The sequence below is a fragment of the Emydura macquarii genome, unplaced genomic scaffold (assembly GCF_026122565.2).
Source record: "Emydura macquarii macquarii isolate MOO-44397 ecotype Brisbane River unplaced genomic scaffold, CSIRO-AGI_Emac_v2 contig_1483, whole genome shotgun sequence".
Classification (NCBI taxonomy): Eukaryota; Metazoa; Chordata; order Testudines; family Chelidae; genus Emydura; species Emydura macquarii.
Window position 1 is genome coordinate 17500461 of NW_027131620.1, and position 16564 is coordinate 17517024.

General features: G+C 47.9%; 1 protein-coding gene across 2 annotated transcripts; it reads right to left on the minus strand.

The window, feature by feature from the left end:
• Positions 1-954: 954 nt before the first annotated feature.
• On the minus strand, positions 955-16338 carry KCNS1 (potassium voltage-gated channel modifier subfamily S member 1). 2 transcript variants are annotated; one of them, XM_067554367.1, is made up of 2 exons: positions 15373-16338; positions 955-1410 (listed from the first exon to the last, which is right to left on the minus strand). In XM_067554367.1, exons 1-2 carry the CDS (start codon positions 16336-16338, stop codon positions 955-957), a joined length of 1422 nt encoding a protein of 473 aa, XP_067410468.1. The 2 variants fall into 2 exon arrangements, 1 of the variants encoding a protein (XP_067410468.1); XR_010921008.1 differs by lacking the exon at positions 15373-16338 and adding an exon at positions 4683-4772 and having other exon boundaries at positions 1291-1410.
• Between the last annotated feature and the right edge of the window lie 226 nt (positions 16339-16564).

Sequence of the window (16564 nt, forward strand, 5' to 3'; positions counted from 1 at the left end):
ACATAACTCTCTCTCTCTCTCTTCCTGATACACTCCTCACCCTGGTTTCTTGGCCTCTTAACTTTATCACCCTTATTTTTCCTCTTTATCCACTGAGGCACTGAAAGGATCTGACCAGCTTAGGCTCTTCCCAGGATTGAAGCTGTAAGGAGGATGGGACCCCAGCATTTATATCAGCCCTGGCTGGACACCCACAAGGCAACCAGGGCTCCCTCGTCACACTTCATCACTGCAAAGAAGACATCATGAGGCCTTGAATTCCACCCCTCTCCTCAGCCCCGGCAACATTCCCAGTTGTGAACACAAGGGCAATTTCGACTTCCCTTCTTCTCCAGGGGAGAGCAGGAAAGGGGACTAGCACCCGGGCATTAATGTTATGATGGCCGGAGACAGAACGTTAGACTGCGGGATGCTAACCAAGGACCTCGGGAGCCGTTCTTGGAGGCTAGTTCGATACATTGAGGTCTCCCTGTTTCTTTAGTTGGTTTCCTTTTCTAAGACCTTTTATGCTGAATTCCAAATTCCCCGACATCTGTTTAGAGGTCATTTTGGGGGCACTGACACCATTGCCATTAATCCAGTAAATACGGTAATTCAAGAAGGGCCCAAATGGGTACAGCTGCCATGTGCTGCCCCACTCAAGATTACAAATAGCTTTGTAAGGGCATGCTGCTTTGAGCCATGGGCAGAGGATGAAGGCCAACATTGTGCCGAGTGCTAAGGGAAGCCAGATGGACTTCAGGAGAGTTTGGGCACCACAGAGCCACTCTTGTTCTAGTTCTGGTAGCTTCATCGTCCTTGCAGAAGGACAACGCACCGCATGAGCAGTGGCTGGGGTCTCTGCTCCCATTCACTTCCAGGAGGGTCAGTACCATACAAACCAGGTCCTTGCTGCCATGCATGTCCAGGACGGAGGGTGCCAGGGAGGAGCTGTGCTCGCTAGCCCCACAATGTTCAATGAGCAGGAAGGGTGTCTCTGGGCAGGTCACAGAAATCCTCTCTGCCTCCCTCTTGGAAGGTTTCACCCAGAGACTCCGAGCTATGGTTCTGGCTGGGATAATTCTCAGAATCTTTGGGCTCCTTCTTGTCGCTGTTCCGCACGGCAGCCTCCAGTGCCTTCTGCCTGCGGTAGAAGTGGGAGAACTTGTTGAAGATAATGGTGATGGGCAGAGCCACCACCAGGATCCCGCCCAGAATGCACCCTGAAGCTGCCAGCTTGCCCGCCACGGTCACCGGCACCACGTCGCCATAGCCCACAGTTGTCATGCTGACTGTCCCCCACCACCAGCAGGCAGGGATGGTGTCGAAACCAACGTCTTCTTCCTTTTCCGCTGTGTAGGCCACTCCGGAGAACACGGAGACTCCCACAGCCAGGTAGAGCAGCAGGATGCCCACCTCTCTGTAGCTGTGCTGAAAAACAAAGCAAAGGGAGAGTCAGCAGAGGCCCTGACACTGTCTATGGGGCCAGAAAACATGCCCTCTCTCTCCTTCATATTCCAACTGGGTCTCATGCCTTGTGTGCATTCCCTGGAGCTTTGCCTCTTTGTCTTGGTGTCACATGGGAAGGCAGGAATCCATTCCACTGAATTAGAACTAGCAGCCTCCCGCCCTTCTCTTTGGCGTGTGGGCACCTTAAACGTTTCCACAAAGGATCTTGGATTCCCACCATACGGGGCAAAGGTGTTTCTGTGGGAATATGGGGCAGGCGAGCTGGGGAGGGAGTTCTGCACTTGTTGAGAAGGGGTGGGGGAAGTTTCATTGCCATTTTAATTGTTTGCAGAAATGAGTCCAGTCACCTTGAGCCAGCTGCTGAGTAGAGTGTTCACTTCCCCTCTGTCTAAGAGCTGGCACCAGTTTGATATAAGCATTTGGGCCACGGAGGCACTCTGAAATCCATACCCTGCTAGGGTCTGACTCAAACTGCACTGCTGACTCGCACTCCTGAACCAGCAATGCCCTGGCTGTTTCCAGCATGTTACTGGGAAGGACGAAGAACCAGGGAAAGACCAGTCACTGTCCTGCCTGACACTCATGGAAGTTCTGCACTGAGCTATTGCAGGAGTCCAAATGGCCCAAGCATCCAGGCCAGACCCTGGTTTGTATGCAGCTGAGATGCGAACCTGTCTGGGGTCTGGAGCATTTGTCAGGAACACAATCGATTTCCCAGGGGTGAATCAATATCTGTCATTCTCTTCCTCTTCACACTCGTAAGCCTGCATTCATAACAGGAGGGAAGCACCGACGTGGAGCCAGGCGCCGGACAATGAGCAAGGCCCTGCCAGCAGCCATACAGCTCCAGGGAAGGGCATGAGTCAGGCAAGGCTAGTGGGATTTTCTCTCGTCATTTGTCACCAACATTTTGTGGGAGGCTTGACTGGGAGCTTCCCCACCATCCTTTTTACCCCCTCCATACCGCCAGGCCTCATGAGGGACAGACCCGTCCTTCTGGCAGAAGATTAGAGATACAGCGTGTCCCCGTTGCTAAGGTAGCTTCCTGGGGAGCTGGCAAACAATGCAAGGGGCTCCCTGCCCACCCCCAGGAGCAAAGCATTCTGCCCTCATAGCACTCCCAGGCCAGGAGGGCCAGAGGAGGGGAGTGATGTCTGCGCTTATAACTGATGCAAGCCCCCTGCCTTACACAAGATTACTGGGCTGTGCCCGATTTGTGCTCGATGGAGGCTCTGTGACTTTGGTGCCCCCCTAGAGCCCCACAAACATCTGCTCGCCACTGCTGGGCCCAAGGTCCAACACTCTCACCCACAGCCTGCACAGGAACTGCAGAAGGTCGGGGCGGCTGTGATGGGCTTGGAAAGATCTTGGAAGGGGGAAGAGGCGAAGGTGTAACTGCTGGGGTGAAGGCAGGCGGGGCCTGGGAAGAGATCAGAATAGCACCCGAGACTCTTTTCCATGACCCGCAGCTCAGTCATGACCCCTGACCCACTCAGTCCAGTCGCATGGTGCAATCCATCTCACTGCCCAGAATATCAGTGCTTCCAAACCCTGCTGCCCCCGGGGGCTTTGAGGTGGGACATAACCACAGACACCTAACTGGGTAAGAAGGTTTAAATGCTGTAAGCTTCACTTCTTTAGCACAGCTAACACTGACCAGTATTTTCAAACCCGGGGGTGTAAAATTAGGCTCCCATATCCAGGTTTAGGCACTTAAATGTACCTGGCTGGATTTTTAGAGGTGATGAGTATCCACCACTCCCAGGGACTTGGAGCTCCATTGGAGTCTAAAGTGAGGGATGGCTGGAAGCTGACCACTTCCATTCACACTCGGATCAAGCCCACTGTGGCCTGGGGTCGCTGTCTCTGCTGTGGGAAGCACAAGGGGTGGTCAAGGTTCAAGGCCGGACCCTGGTTAATTCCCCAGGCTGCGGATTTGGTTTCATCAGCACCGCTTGGCAGTGCCCCTGGCCTACTGCCACGTTCGGGCAAAGAGGAGCCAAGGACAGTGACTCTTCTGCTCAGCAACTGCTACGTGCAAGTCTCAGGGCTGTCAGGCGTGGGTAGGGGAGCCTTGCACACGCACTAACCACCCTGAGCTGCAGTCATACCAAGAAGCTGTGTCTGTAGTGTGGCAATCCATCAATGTCATCGCTGCCCGGCATGCTGTCACATGTCAGGTGGGGAACAGCAGGCGCGATTCATCCAAGGGGAGGAAGGCACGGTCACATGAGTGGAATGAAAGTAATCGGGCAGGCTGCTATTTATAGGCAGGGACCAAATGACAGATAGGGAGGGACAGAGGCATAGCAACAGCATATGGAAGTCAAAACACTGAGCAGTGCAGACAGCTCAGAGATACACCTTTCATCCTACGCAACAAGGAGCTAGAGGGCAGTGAGGGGAGGCTGCTACAGGAGGAATTAGTCAAGGCACAAGAATCCAGATGTCAATGCAGCAGAAAAAGGGTTACAGAAAATAAAATCTCTAGCTATGTATGTAATTTACACCTGGAGCTAATGGGACACAGCCTCCTGAATCAATAATACACTCTAACCTTTTTATAGCAATCATTACTTTACTTTCAGCTTCTACTCCTCGGCCTACGGGGAACAAAACAAATAAATAAAGTTTACAATGTGTGGAAGGGAGGAAAAATATTCTTCCCAGCAAAGCTTCTAAATAGAGGAGCTGCCTCTTCCTACCCCTTCCCCTCTCATCTCCGCTAATGTGATCTCCTCTAATTACACTAAGACACATTCTCCTTTTATCTTGGCAAGACTCTGGATATCTTCTAATCATGAGAAGCTTCTCCCCCACTGAAATAATTTCCTTGCGATGTTGGCAGGAGAGGAAGCCTTGTGTTCATGGAAAGAAATAGGAGTGAGGGGGACGGCTCCTAGCAAGGGAAGGACTGATGACTTTAGAAACAGCCCTTTCTACCCAGTGTTGGAGAAACAGCCAATGAGAGCTTTACTGACTCGATTGATGAACCTGCTTTGCTCTTCTAAATGAGGCTGGCTAGGGTCCTCAAATCCCTCAAGTAAGTTCATGCTTTTGGTGGAGATTTATTTCTATTCACATGGCAGTGTTTGCTGTATGATCCCTAGGGAAGGTGACTGGCAGAGTGACAGCTTCTTCCCTTTAACAACCTCCTTCCTTAAACACTGGCAGGCTGCTTTTGACAGAAGCATATCATCTGTTGGCACTTACCAGCCCACAGGGAGAGTTACCTTGCACTGATCTGGAGTCCTTTCCTCAGTCGTGGAAGTTCAAAGGCAAGACAGGAAAGAGATGGAGATCTTTAGAGATGGGATGTTTTCTAAAGGGCTTGTTTAACAAAGGAAAGTCACACTTAAGGTATGAATTTAAATCGGTAGTTATCAGTTTAACAGTATCAAAGGCCATGTGGACTCTCATTTCAGTGTAAGAGTGGCATACTTTGGTTTAGCTTTAGTCAATTGGGAACAGGTTTCACTGAACAGAAATAAAGCTCTTTCCTAGCAAGGAGAACTTTATGGCCAGCAGAGTTAAGGACAATGAGTTTTTTTTCAAGTATATTAGGAACAAAAAGAATCCTAACAATGGTACTGATCCATTACTAGATGGAAATGGTGGAATTATCACTAATAATGCATAAAAGGCAGAAGAGTTCATTAAATATTTCTGTATTTGGGGGGGAAAAAACCAAATGATATTGTCATATCTTATGATAACACTATTTCCATTCCACTCCGGAGGATGTTAAATAGCAGCTATTAAAGATAATAATTTTTAAATCAGCAGGCCCGAAGAACTTAAATCCAACAGTTTTAAATAAGCTGGCTGAGGATCTCACTGGACCATTAAGGTTGCTTTTCAATAAATCTTGGAATATTGGGGAAGTTCCAGAAATCTGGAAGAAAGCTAATGGTGTGCCAATATTTAAAAAAAGTAAGTGGGATGACCTAGATCATTTTACCTCTGTGTTTGGCTCTGTGACCTCCGCTAGAATATTGTGTCCATTTCTGATATCCGCAACTCAAACAGGAAGTTGAAAAATTGGAGAGGGTTCAGAGAAGAGCCACGAGACTGATTAAAGGATTAGAAAACCTGCCTTATAGCGATAGACTCAAGGAGCAAAATCCATTTAGCTAACAAAGAGCAGGTCAAGGGGAGACTTGATTATGATCTATAAATACCTAGATGGGAACAAATATTTGATAATGGGCTCTTCGGTCTACCAGACAAAGGTATTACACTATCCAGTGGCTGGAAGTTGAAGTCAGACAAATTCATATTGGAAATAAGGTGTAAATTATTAACAATGAGGGTAATTAAACACTGGAATAATTTACCAAGGGTCATGGTGGCTTCTCCATCACTGTCAATTTTTAAATCAAGATTGGATGTTCTTTTAAAAGATCTGCTCCAGGAATTATTTTGGGGAAGTTGTATGGCTGGTGTTATGCAGGTCAGACTATATTATCACAATGATCCCTTTTGGACTTTATGAGATAAAATTGGTTTACGCAGATAACCACCTTTTATAGGGCCCTGGGGAATCACTCTCTTCCCTTCAGTTTTCCTCAGCACTGTTCTTTCCTGTGTTAATTTTGTGTCAGTGAAAGATGCTGACCTGACAGCCACAGAGCCGGTTTCTCCAGGGAACCACCAACCAGCACTATCCACCCCCAGCTAGTCCAACTCCACACAGTTAGCTCAACATCACCTGGTGATCGATGGGTTCCAAAGACCTGGCATTATCAATATGGAAAACTGTCTCCCATCCATCACTCGCATGAGACCATCCATCACACAAATGAACATCCTCGCCAAGCTGTCAGGATGCCTGAAACCAGCCAGGAACACATCAGAGAATCCTAATCTGTCCAGATGTCCCTGGAAGTGAGCTAAACGGCCACTGGACTCTGTCTTTGATGCCTGAAGCACAAGCACAGAATCACTGCTAATGGGAGGCTCTCACAGGACTAGGAGGTTTACCCACCCTCCTAATAAAGCACTAGATCCTAGCTAAACCAGAGGAAATTCTCTTCCCACTCATCATCCTGAGCTGAGAGCTGGGCAGGTGTTTCAAGACCTTCACCACACAAGCCCCTTATCCAAAGAGGATGGAGGAGAGACACTGGCCCTGCCTCACTCAGGTCTCCAGACCAGAATGGCAATGCCAGCTCTACTGTTGCCCCTGAGAAGAGAGTGCATTGGATTCTGAGCTAATGCAGAACTAGCCAGGACTGGATGAGCCACCGCCAATGAGACAGCAGCCACTACGCCCTGCCTCTGCCAGCTGGCACAGGAAAAGAGGCATGACTTCTGCACAGGTTTCCATGCAGTGCTGAGGAATCCATGCCACTTCACCAGCCCAGATCCTTAGAGGTGATGGTATGGCTCATTTGTGTGTCGGCGTCACATGTATGCACAACAGAACCGCTCAGTCAAATGGATCCTTTTATGCTTTGACTTTTTAAATCAGAAAATCAATGATAAGGGAACAGCACAGAAACACCAGCTGGGGACTGCGGAAGTGTGAGACTTCCTCTGTCACTTCATGCTGAACTGAAGGCTTCTGATCTGCCAAGACTAGCATTCAGGCCCACGGGGTGTTGTGTTTCTCACTCAGACCTAAAGTACAGCATCATAGGCAGGCATCATCAGCTGCTGCAGAAGAAACCCAGGACCCTAAATTCAGTTCTCAGAGGGTAAGCGCCGGAGTGAATGGTTTTTAAACAATTGAGTTTTAAAATATATTTCCTTATGCTCCGGAGCACAGAGAAGTAAGACGCCAGAAAGCAAAGGGCCCAGATGTCTGTTATAGCAGGAGTTTGTGCAAAACAACCGGACTCGCTTCTTAAGTTACAAAACACACTATGCACTTCACTAGGGTAGCTGTCACACTAACTCTGTGAGGCTGCTTCGGAAACACATCGCAACTGTAGTTTGCACTGGCTGCATGCCCCCATCCCCCCCCACTGAATTAGAGCAAATGACCAATGCTCCTGTTCTACAATAACAACTAAATCAACTCCATTTAGAGCCTGATCATGCTCTCCAATAATCGGGTCATGCTCATCACCACACCCCCAGGGCTGCAGAGTGCAGCAGCTGATCTTACAAGGTGCTCGTGATGTGCATCCATGCCCTGGAAACAGGGCTAAATCCTGAAAGGGGTATAAATGAGGGGAAGGTAGCAGAAGCCACCATGCTCCTCTATGGTGCTGTACACATAATGATAGAACCTATATCCAATATTTGAAAGGGACTGGAGAGAGAGGAGGCCCTGGAGTTACATATCAAGTGCAGGAATTACACAGCTGCCTCTGCCTTATTGTTAATAGGACTTTGTGCATAGTGCTAGAGCATAACTCTTCCCAGCAACCTTGAAAACATGTACAGGCCACGTAAGACTCAAGAGCTCACTGCTATTGCTTGAGCAATTTATACATATGATTATAAGACCGGGTTACCTATGATAGCTGGGGACTGGACTTAATGACCCAGCAGGTCCGTTCCAGTCCTATATGTTATCTGGATAGCCCCAGCAGCTTAGACACCGGAAGAAACTGACATAGCAGTAACTCTTCCCAGTTTAGCTGACAAAGTGAACCTCTGTACCATCTGTAGGGATAGCATTCACCTAGATTATGTTAGAAAGAGAGTTCCAGAGTGTGACTGAACGAGGATGGATCAGTGATGATGGGTGATAGGAGAGTTTGGGAAGGTGACCAAAAGGGAGGATAGATCAGTGACGGCAAGAGTGGATCAGGATTTTTCTTTCAAAATGTTTGGATTTTTTGGTTTTTTAAACAGAAGATGCCATTTCCACAGAATTGCAGTTTTCCATGGGATGGCTGTTGTGCTAAAATTTTTGACTTTCCACAGCAAAAATCAAAATGAGTTTTGTTCTGCATCAGATTGACCTGAATCGATACATTTTGGTTGGTCAAACCAAACTGAAATGTTTGGTCAGTTCTACATTGATCTACTGAGTTGCTGCAGTGCCCCATGCCCCCATTCTCCTCTATGGGCCATGGCAGGGCATCTCCCATGGTGCACTGTGGTCTCCTCCCACCCCTGGTTGGACCACTGCAATACATCATAAGAGTCACATGACCACAGTATATCATGGGAGATGTAGTCCAGACAGTTAGCTGGGCCTAGAGAGGACAATGGGGAAAAGAGTTACCCAACCTACAACTCCCATGAGGTGCCATGATAGCTCCGGGGGACACAGATTAATATCTAATCAAGTCAAAACCAAAACATTTTGGCATTTCTGAATCTGAATTTTTCAGAACTTTCCATTCCACAAAACATTTCAGGATTGAAAATCAAAATATTGATTTGGGACAAAAGCAAATGTCAAAATATTGAATTTCCTGTAGGATGGAAATGCCAAAGAGCCCAGGAAAGGGACCGATGGAGGATTAATCTGAGATGGTTGAACCTCCATAGAACTGGATGTTCTTTGCTTGGCAGTTTGGGCCAATTATGGCTTTTGAAGTGGTTTGTCCATCTGCTGGGACTATGCAAAAACAAACTACAACTCAGAAGGCTTGGATCAGAAAGACAAGACATTCTGGAAGCAGAAGGGATAGTAAGTGAAGACCTCCAAAACCAAAGGAAACTGGGGACAAAATCCTGACCCCATTAAAGTTGATGGGAATTATTGACTTCAATAAGGCCAAAATTCCATCTTGGGAGTTGTGCCTGCACTGCAGATGGGAACCACTGTGTCATTTAGCCATAAGAGAAGGAGCTAAGCCAGTCAGTACAGCAAGGAGAACTCAGCAAAAAGGAAGCAACTTTACTTGATTTTCTTACCTAGTATGAATTCACTCAGTTGCTAAAAGGGACCTGTTTTAAATGTGGGCCAATACAGAGGTACGTGTGCAGGTAAATATCCAGAGAGCAAAGCCCAAGGCATGTTATGAGTGCAGCAGACCTAACTGCGTTACAAAGTATTTTTGTGTGTTCATTTTATAGATAAGGTGCTGCTCATAACACCACGTGTTCAAAGTCTAAGGCCAAACGTTAGGATGTCTATGCTGCAGAGCTAACTCAGGTGATTGGCAACTGGGACTGAGCACCCAGGTTAGCATAGCCCTGGTGTGAGGAGCCATACTGAAAAGCCCCGCCTATGTTACTGCATCCACACTGCAGCTGCACCCTGTTTTCCCACCCCCCCATGCATGTTGCTAGGACATTTGGGGGCACATCCCAGGATCGTTTGTGCTGCAGTAAGCTGAGCAGCTCTGATTCTTTCCCAGTGAATTGTGAGAGAACTGGTCTGTCCTTCTGGGCACACCAGGGGAATCGTGGGTAGGTGCTGGAGGATTATCAGCACTCACGTGAGTCAGCCTGAGTTCTCACTTCAAAGTGGGTAGGTTGCCAGCCTAAATGAAAGTGGAACCCGGACTTTCACCCAACCCCTAGCCAGGCCAGCTTGCCTTGGTTGAAAGCACCATCAAATTCAGGTGAGAATATTGTGTGCATGGATGGGAGGGTGGTTGGGGTAACACCTGGGTAAGAGCTCAAGCTAACCCTGAAGTGAAGCTGGATCCACAGAGACTGACAGAACAGGCATGTGCATATGCTGGATCAGTGCATCCTGAAAGAGGAAAACCAGCCAACCTGGGGCTGAACATGAAGTGACTAAGAACTAGCTGATTAAGCATTATACTTCCCAGGGTCTAGTCAGGGTACCCAGTGCCTCACTCAGGAGAGGACTTGCTGCAGTACAGCAGCTTTCTGAATGTCACTGGTGACTATCCTCAGCAGAGTTTTTTGTGCAGCAATGTAGCTCCTGCCAACTTGCTTTTCACCCTGGGGAGGAAGGAAATCAGAATTCTAATGTTCAGGTGTCCAGCACCTTGGGGATGTTTTACTGGATTGTTCTGTTCAGCCATTGAACAGGGTTAAGAGGTACAGGTGCTCCCAAAGAAAACAGAAGGGAAAGTGACTTGGAGTACGAACTTCCCTAGTCAAGATGAGAGAAATAAGAAGGCTGATTCCACAGCTGGGTACAAACAAGGCTTTGTTTAGATTGCGATCAGCTCCAGCCAACTATTCCAGGGAGGAACAACCTCATCTTTCTCTACCATCACCTGTGGCTGTGAATGCCCAAGTGTAACCCTGTTGGGAAAGCTAGGTTAGAGTGTACAATGCAGCCTCTGATTTTCAGAGACTTACCCACTGGCTATAAAACACTTGCTCCAGGCTGGAGCATAGCAGGCCCACGCCTGGCAGAAGTAATTCGAGATCTAGATTGTTTATACATTTTAAAAAAGTATCTGTTTAGCCACTGGGCGTTATTGGAGGGCAAGAAAAGGAAAAGGTGGGTGATTCTGTAACTTGCACATTTCAGTTTTACAAACTGTGGCCAGTACTGGAACGCAGGGGCTTGAGGAGTCGGAGAGTGTGGTGTTTGGAAATTGGCTGCTGCCTGTGCACAGCCATTTGTTCTCATAATGCATTGCTCATTGATAATGCCATAAGAACACAGCAGCATCTAATAAGTGACTGTTTGCAGGAGAGACTGTGGTGGCTTGGAAGAAATTACTATAATAACCCCAATACCAGCTGCTTTAGAAGACGCCCTACTGTGCAACTACTAGAGCTAAGCTAACTGGCTCTGATCAAATAGGAGCCCTAGAGCCAGAGAGGTTTGCCCGTCAGTGAGCTTCGCTTCAGTCAGGCTGAGGCTTTTTCAAAGGAGCACACAAAATATTTTTCTCTAATGCAAAAAAGGAAAATCAAATCAAGCTGCGCTCACATCTTGGGACATTAGGATGATGATACAAATGAGTAAACAAAAGGGACTGCAGTGTGAAGACTGGAAATCACTTCTTGGCATAGTCTGTTGTGCCCATGTGTAAGCCTCTGGAATCACAGTCCCTGCCCAGGCACACATGAGAATTATGGGGAGGAAGGAAGCTCTGTTGGATCGAGCACTGGACTGAGATTCAGGAGAGTTGGATGTACTTCCTGGCTTAGCCATAGAATTCCTGTCTGACTTTTGTAGATGGAGCCCTAAGTGATTTGCCCAAGGTATTTAGGATCTAAAGATGCAGCTAGAGGCTTAGTGGGATTAACAAAAGCATTTGAGTTAGGAACCTAATTCCCCTGGACTTTCAATGAGAGTTGGCACCTACCTCAACTTGCATCTGAGAAGCATGATAGTTGCGTCCAATATCACAAATTGGCCGTCCAAGCCTGACAGGGACTGATTAGAGCAGAAAGGTTCTCTGCCACTCCTGCCTCGCTGGCAGCATCCTCTGGAAGTCAATTTCACACAGGCAGCCTCTTAGCAGCCTGGAGTGCCAGGGCCAATTGTTCAGAAAGAGTCAATAAAAATAAAAGAGGCTGGAGGGAGAAAATAAAATACAATAGCTAGGAGCAGACAATGGGGTAGCATGGCGGATCTGGCTTGTAGCAGAGCCTCTTTCACATTGGCAGTTGTCCCCTGGGCAGTCTTTGTCAGGACCAAGAGCTGGATCCAAAGACCACAGAAAGCGATGGGAAGGCTCATTACTTTAATGGGTTTTCATTCAGGCCCCAGGTGATTTGAATAACATCCCGAGTTTCTTTACGATAAACACAACAGCAGAAATCTCACCGCTCACATCTCTGCGGCATTAATGCTAATCATTCCACTTGCCAAAGATACCAACTCCCTGCTTCCCTCTTATGTCAGTGGGCTTTCATTCTCTGATGCTTTATGCTCTTGAAGCAGGAAGGAAGTTCTGGTTAACAATACTTAGTAATTATGAGCCCAACAAATGGAAACATAAATCTGACACAGGGTTTGGTGTTTTCAGTGAGATTTCAATTTCTCTCAAATATTAGAGCTGGGCTTGATGGAGTCACAAGTAAATCAAGAGAGACTTTGCTCAGCATCGTTCAGTGAATCAGTGACTCAGGCTGAATCAAAGCCCAGGAAAATCCTAGTTCCCCAGGCTTCACCCACTGCATAACAACATGCAATGAGGCTGTCAGTCCCTGCTCTGTCGCACTGTGTCATTTGCACTTAGCTGCAACACTGAAAGAGTCCAGGGAGCCTTTCCCACATGTACAGCTTTATTTAAATTCTGCAACCACAAAAGTAACAATTTTACATTGTTTATAGCCATCCTTTGCCAGATTCCACAGCTAAATGCTCACTTTTCAGAAAGAAATGGGATTTTTTTTATCTACTTAGAGTTGAGTAACAAGAACAGCTATTACTTTTGAAACGGCAGCTCTTAAAGACCACTTGAAACCACGGACCTTAAGACATGGGGGGTGTTTTAGGCTGTTATAGCATCTTTATGTGATTTTTAAATCCCGCTCTCTTTCAAGTGTGCTGGTCCGGGTTGGGGGCTTCTCGACCAGACACTGCAGCACTGCATATGGGGATCATAATATGGGTCCCTTGCACTGACTATTTTTGTCTCTGTGCATGTCCAAGAATTAGTCTTCCCAGTTTCTCAGGTTTGGCAGCCATTCCACCACTGTCAGTCCAGTCCTCCTGACCCCAAGCTGGTTTTGGGATATCTGCAGTGCGGGAGTGGCCACTATATTGAAAAATAAGAAATGAAAAGAGTTAAAAGCCATCATGTTACCCTATCTCTGCCTAGGAATGCCAGGATTTATTATTTGTATTGCAAGAGTGACTAGGAGTCCCCCTCATGGAGAAGGGCCTATTGTGCCAGGTGCGGTACAAACATGCTAAGTGACCATTTCAGTTCAATTTTGAATTCTAATACCGTCTTGAAAGGTGCTGTCTCCTTGGCTAGAGATGGGAAAGGACACACAATAGAAATTCACAGGCACTTAGAAAAATAAGGGTACATGGTGCAGACAAGTGAATGTGGGGTTTATGGGTTGGTCATTTTGTATGCCTAACAATGCAGACCTTTGAAAACAACTCTCCACAGAGGGGCCCATCAAGAGGGAATGAGGCCATTTGAGAGAAAACAAGGGAGAAGTCTGGTAAATTTGCACTGGTGAGCTATCCTCATGGACGAGGATATCAGGACATCAGCTGTATGTGTGAGTTTCTATGGGAGTGGAAGGAAATATGCATCACCTCATGCTTTGATAGCAAGGAATTTTTATGAATTTTTGCTTTATGAATTGGTTTTGGACATAGCTGCCAAGGACTGGGGAAAAATAAGAGCTGAGATTAATTGGGATCTCCATTAGCTGTCTAAAGATGTATTTGCTGTCTGACAGTAGGTCGGGTGAGCAGTATAATCTTCCCCCCAACTCTACTGGGATGTGGTAGTTTGGATGTGCATCACTTGCTGGCGTAAGAGGACGAGGACTGTTTCTTCAGACGTAAACTAGAAAGACAATGAAGTAGGTCTGCAGGTAGAGAGAAAAGAGCTGCATGGTACTTAGCTGCCCCATCTGGCCTGTGCGCTGACAGGATTCAAAGGGAAGGTTTTGGGCACGGTCCTCAATATGGAATTTTTTACAATGAGTCTCTAATGTTTGCACTGTACAAGCCTGATTGATTGTTTGTATTGCATTAATGCTTGGGAGCCCCCCAGCCAGTGGGGATCTGACTGGAGGGAATTAGAGCAGGATTGAAGTGACTGGGCTGGGGTGGGGCTCACCAGCACCAGCTGCTACTTGTGTGGTGGTGAATGAAGATGGGCAGGGGGGAACTGGCGTGGCCAAGAGGGGAGTGGAGACTGAGCTAGGATTGGAGATTTCCGCCTCGTCAGGCTGGTCGTCCTTATATGGACACTAACGATGGGGTTACTAAGGACCCCCCAAAACTCTTCCTCAGCCCCCATCAGTTCTTCGAACAGTAAAGAGCTGCGTACCTGCTATAGAGGACCCCTAGTCCGCAGACTCCTCCTCTTCCTGCCAGGCTTGCTTTACTGCTGTCTCTTCTGCTGTGTCTGAATCCTGGTCCTTCAAGGAGATCCTGCCAGTGTCTCAGGCATCTCCCAGTCTGGACCTTTGTCTCTCTGGACTGCTCAGGATAGGGTGCCAGCTCCCTCCAGCTCATCCCTCACAATTGCATAAGGCACCTCTGTGCCAGCCTGAGAGACTACAGACTGCGTAGAAGGGCAAGCACCATGAATTCAGTCCAGCACTTTGTCAAAAAGCTATGTTTTCTGCCTGTGTCCCAGGCCCTGTTATCCCAGACCAACCTTCAGTCTTTTGGCCTTTGCTTGGCATTGCTGGACACTCCAATTGATGCCCAACTCGGCCAATCACTCAGACCACTGGTCATACACTAGAGCATTGCAAGCAACTGAACTGAGCTGGCCTAGGATCTCTCTGGCTCCTTAGAGGGAGGGATACCCATGCTTGAGTGTTGGCCTCAGGCGAGCTGGCAGCATGCTCCTAGAAAGGCCTCCCCTCAGCCTTGCTGGAGGCAGAAGGAGAACGAAGCTGAAGAAGCTGGATGTGGGGAGTAGGACACGTAGCTGAGCTGCATGGTGCATGCAGGATTATTAGAACATTAATTGGTGTCTGGCTAGCTCGGCCCCTGTGCAGCCTTAGAACACACTGACCAGCTGAGCCCAGGAACTATTCACACCACTGGGTCTATTACACCAGGGCTTTCTGTCCACACTGGTACTGCCCTGGCAGAGACTGGCACGGTGGATACCATGTGGCCATTAGCTTTACTTGAAGCATGTCTACAATCCAAGTGTGAATGCCTGTGCACCTTTGGGAGCCGTGTGTGTGGATCTAAGGTGCTACAGGCATTCAAAGGGGAGCACACAGTGGACAGCATGCCAGATTTTTCTAATATATGCAAGGTTGGTGACATTCCCCTAAGAAGCCGTCCAGCTTCCATGAGTTGGGACCCCAGTGGAAGCACTGTGGATGCCTCAACCAGCTACAAGTTATTGCAATACCAAATATATCTTTCATGTCCAAACACCACAGTGACGGATAAGGACATAGAGAGGAGTTTACCTTCAAGGTGGCCCCTAGCGACCTGAGTCCAGTTGAATGCCGAGCCAGTTTCAGCACCCGGAATATCCTCATGAGCCGGAACACCTGCACCACCTTGCCCAGGTTCCCCAGCTCTGAGTCACTGCCCACAGTCACCTCCACCAAGAGGGTGAAGTAAAAAGGCAGCACTGAGACAATGTCAATCAGGTTCAGCGGATGCTTGAAAAACTTCTTCAGGTTGGGTGCCAGGAGCAAGCGGGAGGACACTTCGAAGGTGAACCAGGAGATGCAGAAATACTCCAGGTTGTGCAGGTTGGGGTCATCCAGCAAGTTGTCATTCTCGTCAAGTACCTGGTACTCAGGCATGCTGTGGATGCACATGGCGGCGATGGAAATGAGAACCACGCTGATGGACACAAAGCTGAAGAGTTTGCTGGGGATGGAGTAGCCTGGGTTCTCCATAGTGAGCCAGAGGCGCTTGCGCAAGTTGCCGCAGCGCAACGTGCTGTAGCGGAGCAGGTCGTGGTTGAAGTCAGAGATCTCATCGGGGGATGTGTCCACGCTGCTGACCTCACTCTCCTCGTCCCAGTTGTAGTGCCGGCTCTCCAGCTTACGCTCATGGTAGCGGTAGCTGCAGCAGGAGTCCAGGAAGAACTCATTGATGCCCCAGTATTCTATTTCCTGGCAGAAGGAGAAGACACACAGCTCGTCCATGACATGCAACTTCCCAGTCTGGTAGAAGTGCAGCACATATAGGAAGAAGCCTGGGTTTCTATCAAAATAGAACTCCCTGGCGCTCACATCATAGTCATCACAAAGCTGCAGGATGGACTCCTCCGAGTCGCAGGAGAGCAAGCGCCCCAGCCGGGTGTTGGGGAATTTAGAGAGAGAACTGGAGCTGAGCCTTCTTCGCAGACCCCCAACGTTAATGTTGATGACATCGTCCTCAAAATCAGGATCCCAGTAGTTTAAGGTCTTGTTGACCATGATCAGTGGAGCTGCTGCTGGTTCAGCCTGTAAATAATATACAGTGCAGTTGAAGTAAAGAGATATAGTCTCTTTATGCAGTGGTATTTAAAGAAAGAGTGTTGTATAGCTATAAAAGTCATGGGCCAAATATATCCAGGGTAGCAATGGATGAATCTTGCCCCACGTTTTTAAAGATGATCTGCAAAGGACTTAAAATTGGAGGGTTTTTTATGATGTTACCCAG